Source organism: Emys orbicularis, chromosome 7 (genome assembly GCF_028017835.1).
Source record: "Emys orbicularis isolate rEmyOrb1 chromosome 7, rEmyOrb1.hap1, whole genome shotgun sequence".
NCBI lineage: Eukaryota > Metazoa > Chordata > Testudines > Emydidae > Emys > Emys orbicularis.
Window position 1 is genome coordinate 112,383,063 of NC_088689.1, and position 9,874 is coordinate 112,392,936.

The window sequence follows — 9,874 nt, forward strand, 5'->3', positions numbered from 1 at the left end:
CTGTCTTATGCTGGCCAAGATATCGCTTCCTTTCTTCCAAGGTAGATCTAGCCACAGTCATCTGTATCTTTGTTATTCAATGCTGGACTGCTATGCTGAGGGCAACTCAGAAGCTTCAGCTTGTGAAAAATACTGCTACTGCTCACTTTATGTACAATCCTGCTTGTTTGTCCTACTCACAACTTCTGTGCTCAACTCTTCACTGACTAGCAATCCACACAGCGGACGCTCAAGGTGCTGGTCTCTTTATCCAAAGCCCTTGAGGGTCTAAGTTCTCGTAATTTCCCATGTTGAAGTGGAATTTTTCAGCTATCTGGCCCAAGTATAAAGTTAATGGGAGCAGAGGTCAGGGTGTTCTCACTATCATGCCCTTTCAGTTGGAGTTTGCTAGAAATAGGCTGTTGGCCACATTTAGCACATAATAAACTTGTTCATTTCAGTTTTCCCCTAATTGCAGGCTCTGGAATCTCTTGGCACTTTGCCTGATGGCAGGGTTTTCCCAGCTCTGTTTTCTAAGGTTAATGCTCAGTGGTGGGTAGAAGTAGGAAGTACATGCTCCTCAGTTGGGAAAATTACTGTTACTCTAAACCATGCAAAGGGAACACATACTGTAATGGCATGTAAATGCTTGTAATCATATCGGTAGCGCAGTCACTGCAGGCAAAGGTGGGAGCTTGTGTATTCGACAGTAGCCCACACCCAACTATGGAAATGCTCCTGGATCAGAGTATCAATCCTCAAGTTCATATTGTGTAAATAACATTGAATTAAACCCCTTTCCACACCAATTTTGACTGTTAAACTACTAGACATTAGTAATACTTCAAAATGGTTGGACAAAAAGTGCTACATAACTGCAAAGTGTGTTATGAACAAGTAGATCACAACCTCACAAGCTAAGCAAGTAGAGAAATGGGCACAGAGTAGCTGTGGTTTCAACAGTTCATACACCTAATTAGTAAGTAGCAGAGCGAGGAATTGAACCCAGAAGTCCTGACTACCAGTATCCTGCTCTAATCACAAATCACCTCCCCATAAACAAGTGTGTTAACTACATACATGCATAACCTGTAATTGATTTACGCTGTTGGCTTCTAAAACAAGGTCTTGATGTTTCAGTGATTTTCACTGATTATAGTCACCTTTCTTCAACCCACTGCTAGTAGTAATTACTGAACCCTAACAACTATACTAGTAAATCAGTATTGCCAAGTCCAGCTTTTCCAAAATCATGAGTCAAGCACACGCACACACACACACAAAATAGTCCTGCCAATAGTTCAAAAGTAACAAGATTTGTTTAAAATAGTAAATTTTAGGCTCTTTATTTGCCTTCTGATTTCTGAGCACTTAGATGCACAAACTTCATTTTCAAGCTTTTATTCACACCCAAGAGGGCTAAAAGCTTGCTTTAAAAAAAAGAGAAAAAACAAAAGGAAGAAACAAAGCTGAAGTCTCATGGAATCTCTTCACTCCAGCAGCTGGGAAACTCTGATGCCCATGTACCAGGCTGGATGATGCTTTCTTTTTCAGTATTTTTAAGGCCACCAACTCAATTTCCTCCTGGGGTTAATTCAATGGAGCCCCACCTGGTGACCTAAGCAATACTGATGAGAGGTGATGTGAATACGAACAGGCAGCTGAATCAATCCCACAACAAACAGTTAAGAAGCACTATCCGGTCACTACATTAAGCAAAACAGATGCATAGGAGAGCCAGGGAGGTGACTCAGACTGCAGCCGTCTCTTAGGGCTGCCCAGTCTCTACTCACCATCCCCCTAATTCTTTTCTTCTTCCTCCCTCCCGGTCCCCGCATTATTTCCTTTCACACACACCCCCTGTTCCTCTTCCCACCTGCAAATCCCCTAGCTACGCTTCCCTAGCCTGGGGCAGCGAAACTACGTCTCCCGTAGCGCTCTGCGGCAGGGGCGGAGAGCACGTGTTTCCTCTCCCTTCCTGCCGGGCCCTGCAGCCTAATTTCCCCCGTGCGTTGGGGGCTGAGCAGTCGGGCCCGCCGCGCGCGGGCTGTGCCCGAGGGAGCCCCCTGCCAGCTGCAGCCATGCCGATGAAGGGCCGGTTCCCCATCCGCAGGACCCTGCAGTACCTGACTCAGGGGGAGATCGTCCTCAAGAGCGCGGTGAAGGTGATGACTGTGAACTACAACACCACGGGGGAGCTGAGCGAGGGGGCCAGGTGAGTGCAGCGGCGGGGAGAGGAGGCTGCCGGGTAGCCCGCCGCCCGCCCTGGGGTGGGGACCAGGTGAGTGCAGCCTCGGGGAGGGGGCTTCAGAGCTAACCCCCCCCCCCTTCCCCAATCCCTGGGGTCCCGCGCTCTGGCTGTGAATTGCACTGTCTGTGCTGGGGGGTGGGGGCAGATGTTGCTGCCGGCCTCTGAAGGGCTGTGTGCGTTTCCACTGACCTGCTCGCTAAAAGAGCCTCTGGCTTTCTTTCCCCCCCTAGAAAATTTGTGTTTTTCAACATCCCTCAGATTCAGTACAAAAACCCCTGGGTCCAGATCATGATGTTTAAGAACATGACCCCTTCGCCATTTCTAAGGTTCTATTTAGGTAAGTGCCTTTATCTTGGAGTGCTGGGCACCCCTTCCCCCGCCCCCCAAATTAACGGAGCAGATTCTCCTCTCCCACAAGCTGCTGGGTGCCCTAGCCGCCTTATACCGACTGTGATTCTCAGGGGGTGTCAGACATCCAGGCACTGCCAAGGATGTCTTATGATAGGGTAACTGCAACCTCACCCTTTAAAAGGGCCTAGAGAGCAAAGACCTGAGGCACCTTGTACAACTAGTGGGTGCTCCAGACTTGCTGGCTCACCCGTTGTGCTGATATTTAAAAGAAGCTCTACAGCGTTCCCGGCTCACAGCACTTCAGTGTCACTACTTTAAGCTGTAGGGGTTTGTTCCTAACTGCAGAACAGTAACAGTCTACTACAAGGGTAATCTTAATAAGGACCTCACATCATACATACGCTGCATCTGTAAAGCCTTCCAGTGGCTCTCTTTTACTAGTCCATAGGAATATGTGGGGTTGATGGATTAGGTCTGTGGCTTCCCACATGGCTTTCTGGTCATGAGATCCATTTATAGGGAGGCAGTGTGGCCTAGTGGATAGTGCATTAGATTGGGACTTGGAAGACCTGGGCTCTGTTCCTAGCTCTGCCCTATCTGTAAAAAGGAATAATGTTTACAGGGAACTGAGTTTTACCTTCTAACACCCACCCCAAGACCCCTTTAGGAGTTTAGCTTGCATCCTTGAGAGCTGCATACAAAAGAGAGGTTACTGACCAAGGAACAGGTAGCACATTGTGCTGCTTGTGACTGTCTTGCTGGTGCGTTACACCTTCAAATATTTACTCTATCTAATGCGAAATGGTAGACACTTCTGGGTAGTCACCTGTTGATACCTATTCTGTACCTCTTTCCTCTACAGATAGTGGTGAGCAAGTCTTGGTTGATGTGGAAGATAAAAACAACAAAGAGATAGTGGAGCACATTAAAAAAATCTTGGGTAAAAGCGAGTAAGTAAACATACTTCACAACCTGAGGAGTCATTGTCTCGTCTCTGATAGAACTGTAATGTCACAGCACTGCCTGATGGGTTGAAAGTGGACAGGGCCTCTTAAACCAGGAGGTTTAGAACAGTGGTTCTCAACCTTTCCCGACTGCTGTGCCCCTTTCAAGAGTCTGGTTTGTCTTGTGTACCCCCAAGTTTCACCTCACTTAAACTTACAAAATCAGACATAAAAATACAAAAGTGTCACAGCACTGGAAAATTGCTTACTTTCTCATTTTTAACCATATAATTGTAAAATAAATCAATTGGAATATTAATATTGTACTTACATTTCAGTGTATGGTATACAGAGCAGTATAAACAAATCATTGTCTATGAAATTTGTTTGTACTCACTTCACTAGTGCTTTTTATGTAGCCTGTTGTAAAACTAGGCAAATATCTAGATGAGTTGATGTACCACTGGTTTAGAAGAAAGGGGACCTGATCTCCCCCCTGTGGCTGAGAGAAATGTGCCATTGACAAAGTAAAGCTGCTCCAAGCTAAGTGAATGGGAATTCTTTCTACAAGTCAGTCCTGGAAAGGCTGTTTGGCTGCTAGCAGCCATTACTGTGTGAGATGCTGCCCTTTGAAATCTTGGTGTATTAAAAAAAAATGCATCACCATTCTTTTTAGGCAGCGGGGGGCAGGCGAAAGAGAGGAAGAAATCCAGCCTTCTTAATAGCTAATTGTTTTTCCTCTTCCAGGGAAACGCTAAAAAAAGAGGAGCAAGAGAAAAAGCAGCTCTCTCATCCTGCAACCTTTGGACCCAAAAAATATCACCTGCGTGAATGTATGTGTGAAATTGAAGGCCAGATTCCCTGCCCTGGTCTAGTACCGCTGCCTAAAGAGATGACGGGCAAATATAAAGCTGCCATGAAAGACAAAGCCACATCCTGATTTAACAGATCAGGCAATTTGCTGACATTCAAGGTGCAGACAGACATAGGATACAAGGTGCTTCAGTAACTGAGGCAGACTTCATAGCCTCTCCTCACACCCCAAAAAACCTGGTCCATGTTATTAGATGAAAGTCCTTGATTCACAAGAGGTCTTTCCATAGATATGGTTGGACCCATTAATGTTGGTTACTCAGACAAGTGGAAGAAAATATTTTTAAATAAATCTTTTTAAAACTTCAGCTTGTTCTATTTTTTGGTAAGTTCTCCTGTCCAGCAAAGCTTCCTCTCAGCCTTGTATGCTGAGTTGCTTATATGTAAGAGGGAGCGCCCTGTCACAGGTTCATCTACCTTTAATCAAAGAACTATACTATGAGTATGCACTGTAACTTAAGGGTGACATGCCCCAATAGTTCTGCCTCAATTTCCCCAACTGTAAAATGAGACTATTACCAGGGACAAGTAGATGTTTGTAAGGTTACAGTTCCACAAAGAAGCCAGCTCCTCTAATTCACTTTTTTGAGGGGAGAAGTGAATTGAGGACATGAGAGGGAGCTTACATATAATGGGAGAAGGAGCACAGGATGCTGGCGAAAGAGGAGGTTCAGCATGTGGAAGACAGGAGACATTCCAGAAGACTGGAAAAGGGCAAATATAGTGCCCATCTATAAAAAAGTAAATAAGGACAACCCGGGGAATTACAGACCAGTCAGCTTAACTTCTATACCTGGAAAGATAATGGAGCAAATGATTAGGCAATCAATTTGCAAACACCTAGAAGATAAGGTGATAAATAACAGTATGGATTTGTCAAGAACAAATAATGTCAAACCAACCTGACAGCTTTCTTTGACTGGGTAACAAGCCTTGTGCTTGGGGGAGGGGGGGGGAAGTGGTAGATGTATCAAAAGCCTTACCACATCTTGCATGACCTTCTCATAAACAAACTAGAGAAATACAACCTAGATGGAGCTACTATAAGGTGGGTGCACATAACTGGTTGGAAAATCATTCCCAGAGAGTAGTTATCAGTGGTTCACAGTCATGCTGGAAAGGCATAACGAGTGGGGTCCTGCAGGGATCGGTTCTGTTCAATATCTTATTATTTGGATAATGACATAGAGAGTACACTTACAAAGTTTGTGGACGATACCAAGCTGGGAGGGGTTGCAAGTACTTTGGAGAATAGGATTAAAATTCAAAATGATCTGGACAAACTGGAGAAATGGTCTGAAGTAAATAAGATGAAATTTAATAAGGACAAATGCAAAGTACTCCACTTAGGGCTGGTCTACACTGGGGGGGATCGATCCAAGATACGCAACTTCAGCTACGCGAATAGCGTAGCTGAAGTCGAAGTATCTTGGATCGAATTACCTGGGGTCCACACGGTGCGGGATCGACGGCCGTGGCTCCCGTCGACTGCGCTACCGCCACTCACTCTGGTGGAGTTCCGGAGTTGACGGTGAGCGCGTTCGGGGATCAATATATCGCGTCTTAATGAGATGCGATATATTGATCCCAGATAAATCGATTGCTACCCGCCGATATGGCGGCTAGTGAAGACGTACCCTTAGGAAGGAACTATCAGTTCTTCTGCTCTATGCTGTGCTGATTAGGCCTCAACTGGAGTATTGGGTCCAGTTCTGGGCACCACATTTCAGGAAAGATGTGGACAAATTGGAGAAAGTCCAGAGAAGAGCAACAAAAATGATTAAAGATCTAGAAAGCATGACCTATAAGGGAAGATTGAAAAAAATGGGTTTAGTCTGGAGAAGAGAAGATGGGGGGAACATGAGAACAGTTTTCAAGTACATAAAAGGTTGTTACAAGGAGGAGGGAGAAAAATTATTGTTCTTAACCACTGAGTTTAGGATAAGAAGCAATGGGCTTAAATTGCAGCAAGGGCAGTTTAGGCTGGACATTAGGAAAAACTTCCTGTCAGGGTGGTTAAGCCCTGGAATAAATTGCCCTGGGAGGTGGTGGAATCTCCATCATTGGGGATTTTTAAGAGCAGGTTGGACAAACACCTGTCAGGGATGGTCTACTTAATACTTAGTCCTGCCTTGAGTGCAGGGGACTGGACTAGATGACCTCTTGAGGTCCCTTCCAGTTCTGTGATTCTATGTGAAAGGCAAGGAGCAGCAGACACAGATTTGAGACTATTGAAAGAAAACAAGTTACACTGCAGGTAACTAAATACAGAGGACCTTGCAAAATTATCATGCGCCTAACTGCCCAATCTACTTTTCCCTACTTCCAGGGTGAAACTAATGATATTTACTTACTAAAGTAAGTAGCCTTAGGATGGATTTTCAAACTTTAGTCAAGCAGGGTGGGTGGGGAAGGTGTATTTTAACCTTGTCCACCCAGATACCACCACTCTGGGTTGAGAAAATACAGTTCCCATATCAACTGATAGTTAAGATCCTACATGTATAAGGAAGAGGTACTCAGTAGCTATTGGTAGTACCCAGTATGTTAACAAACAAGTTGGATTTTTTTAAATGGGTCTAAGATGTGCTCTGGTATTGTCAGCAAGTGTTGCAAGAAATGAAATGCAGACTAATACAGGCCATTTTTAAAAGATTAAACCGATTCAGGGGTGAAAGTAATATTAAATTCTTACCAGTATGGGGCCGGCTCCAGCCCCTGGAAGTGGTCAGCCTCCCCCAGCCAGCCCATCCGCACTGCCTGGCTCCTGCCTCTCAGGGCTCCAGCGGTGATTTAAAAGGGTCTGGGGCTTTGGCCGCGGCAGCCCCGGGCCCTTTTATATCGCCAGCCCCGGGGGCAGTTGCCCCTTTTGCCTCCCTCCTCGGCGGCCCTGACAGTAGGGTCCCTACCGGCAGGGCCGCCGACATGGAAGGGGCAGCAACGTTAAAGCGCCGCCGCAGCGCTTTAATGTGGGCTGTATACAAGCCAGTACCGGCCCACTTTCACCCCTGAATCTATTCCCTAAAGTCTCCTACTTAAAACTAAAAGATTGAGCTATATGTAGACTCCACCAATCAGTTTTCACCAAACTTGTATCAACACCCATATCCTGCTGAATGTTGTCACATGACAGCATAACCCACAAGCAGTAATTTATTTTGGTTTGAATGTGCTGTGAAGTGGAAGAATCACTCAACATAAAATTAAAGTTAGTTTGACAAGTCAGGACATGAGAGGAAAGGGGGGATAAGTGTGAAGCTGCACATCTTAATTTAAAGCAGTTTGATATGCCCCCAAAAGAAAATTACTGTAATGGCACTATATTAAAGTTCCCCTGGTATTGCACACTTAACGTTGACCCCTGTCAGATCCTATTGGCCTCTAAACCCACATTTAAAAGCATTTGCCAACTACTGCGCACACACACACACACCAAAATAAACATGTTATTTTATTTCTTTACAAATTTTCAGTATAGAGTAGTGCATGCAAGTTTATTAACAAATGTCAATGCTAGTTATTTGACGATAGCATGTCTTCATTCTGCTTTATAATGTAATCTCCACAGCAGTCCACATACAGATATAAGGTTTTCACTTTGGAGATCACCTTTACTGTTAAGAGTTCTAGTCTATCACATTTAACATTGATTGAGCTCATGAGGTACACTAGCATCTTATCTGCTTGTAAAAATACATGGTTACATGTACAATACATATACTTTAGTGTATTAGACTGTAAAACACAAACAATGCAGGATATTTGCAACAAAGGAACACACTTTCTCCCCTCGCCTCCCAATGTAGAAAGCTGAAGCCACTGAACCATTTTTTATTCTTATATTGAGAGCAAAATAAATTTTGGATTGCAGCCGAGGAGCCAGTTCTGGTTTGGTACAGGAAACAGTTTTGCCTTAAATGAATAACTGCTAAATTGTTATGCTTTTAAAATGTAAACAGTTCCATGTCTTGACTAATCTCAGAGCTACAGGGACATGCATCTCACCTGCCTTAATTAATCTGGTGCTAGCACCCCTTGTAGTGCATTTTTCAAGAGGTGCCATGATACACTTCCCCACAACCTGAGGTTCCTGATATTTCTGCAAGACCATTAGTCCCGGTGGATTTTACCCAGTGGACAGCACAGGTAAAGGGCTCGATGAGCTCTGATTAGAGAGAGTCTTATGGCATTAATATTCAAGGATCTTCTTTTAAATAATACAACCAGTAAATGCTTAGTTTGCAGCAGCAAGCTCTGGGTGCTACTAGCCATTTAAAAAGGAAACAGGACCTTCCACGTGTGACTGCTTTAAATCACAATTGATTTATCTAATCAGTTACTATTTAAAGTCACTAAAGGAAATGTTATATATTTATGGGAAGGTATGCATTACTCCCTGTCCTTTTACTCAGAATGAAACGAAGCTTAAAGAGCCTACTTTTGACTTTCAGGCAGTAATGTTACTTATGCCTCTTGAGATTTAAAAAAGGCATAAGTAACTTATTTAGGCAAAACTACAGACATTGTTCTGTCACATAAGAGTTTGCATTTTCATATTCACTGATCAATAACATTTGCATGCTAGTGCTAGCATGGTCTGTTTTAACCATTTGCTCTATTTCATCTAAAATTATACACACTGTTAGGCCAAAACTTTCAAACATGGGTGCCTAAAGCTAAGCACCTAAATCTAGATTTAGAAAACAAGAGGGGCTTGATTTTTCAGAGATGCAGGCACATGCATCTCCCATTGAAGCAAATTCTGGTACCCAAATCAAGATTTAGGTGACCAACTTTGGGCACTCACACTTCAAAAGTGATGGCCTTCATTCATGTGGATCCTAACAAAGGCTCATACTTGGAACTTAAAACACATCCAACCTTATTTTATGTAAGGCAATCAAATTTGATTCATTGATGTAGATTCACGATCTTTTAAAGGAAGTGAATCAATTAGTAAAGTGAAGTACTGAAGGGCATTATACAGCCACAAACTTTGTCCTTCAACTTTTTCACAAAATTCCAGTTTAGTGGCTTTTCAGCTTTTCCATTGCAAACAAAATTTCTGTTCCCTAAGTGCTATGTAAACAGGGTTCCAGTCTCACAAATAACACACACATGATCATTCTGTCACCCAGAGTTTACAAAGGAATGTGCAGGTTCCAAAAAAGGAATTAGAAATTGGATGGTTTTCCCTAACATTTGATTTTGCAGTGGTACTGCCACTTTCTTCCTGGAAAGAGGGAGTTAGATGTTTATTTTTATAAAAACAATTCACCTCTGAACACAGCTCAGACCCCTCTACTTTTATTCTGCAATTTATGGCCAGTGCAATGGCGGCAGCTTAAAAAAAAAATGTATAGGGAAATGAACTGGCAGCATGCAAGGCTTTTTTATTACAAAAAATTCCCAAACACCTATGAGATCACAGTTATCAAATTTGTTTTAAAATCCCTTTACATATTTGCATTGCACA

At 43.5% G+C, this 9,874-nt stretch overlaps 1 protein-coding gene across 1 annotated transcript; it reads left to right on the top strand.

Moving 5' to 3' along the window:
* The first annotated feature begins 1,948 nt into the window (after positions 1 to 1,948).
* MRPS25 (mitochondrial ribosomal protein S25) lies at positions 1,949 to 4,706 on the top strand. The gene is made up of 4 exons (XM_065407979.1): positions 1,949 to 2,194; positions 2,461 to 2,567; positions 3,444 to 3,531; positions 4,273 to 4,706. The coding sequence occupies exons 1-4, from the start codon at positions 2,061 to 2,063 to the stop codon at positions 4,463 to 4,465; spliced, it is 522 nt and encodes a 173-aa protein (XP_065264051.1). The 5' UTR covers positions 1,949 to 2,060; the 3' UTR covers positions 4,466 to 4,706.
* Positions 4,707 to 9,874: the final 5,168 nt, after the last annotated feature.

What these genes read in the sequence shown, in the direction of transcription:
- MRPS25 (XM_065407979.1), top strand. Translation starts at nt 2,061, where the DNA reads ATGCCGATGAAGGGCCGGTTCCCCATCCGCAGGACCCTGCAGTACCTG. An exon ending in GAGCTGAGCGAGGGGGCCAG is followed by an intron (nt 2,195 to 2,460) that starts GTGAGTGCAGCG and finishes TTCCCCCCCTAG; the next exon opens with AAAATTTGTGTTTTTCAACA. An exon ending in ATTTCTAAGGTTCTATTTAG is followed by an intron (nt 2,568 to 3,443) that starts GTAAGTGCCTTT and finishes TTTCCTCTACAG; the next exon opens with ATAGTGGTGAGCAAGTCTTG.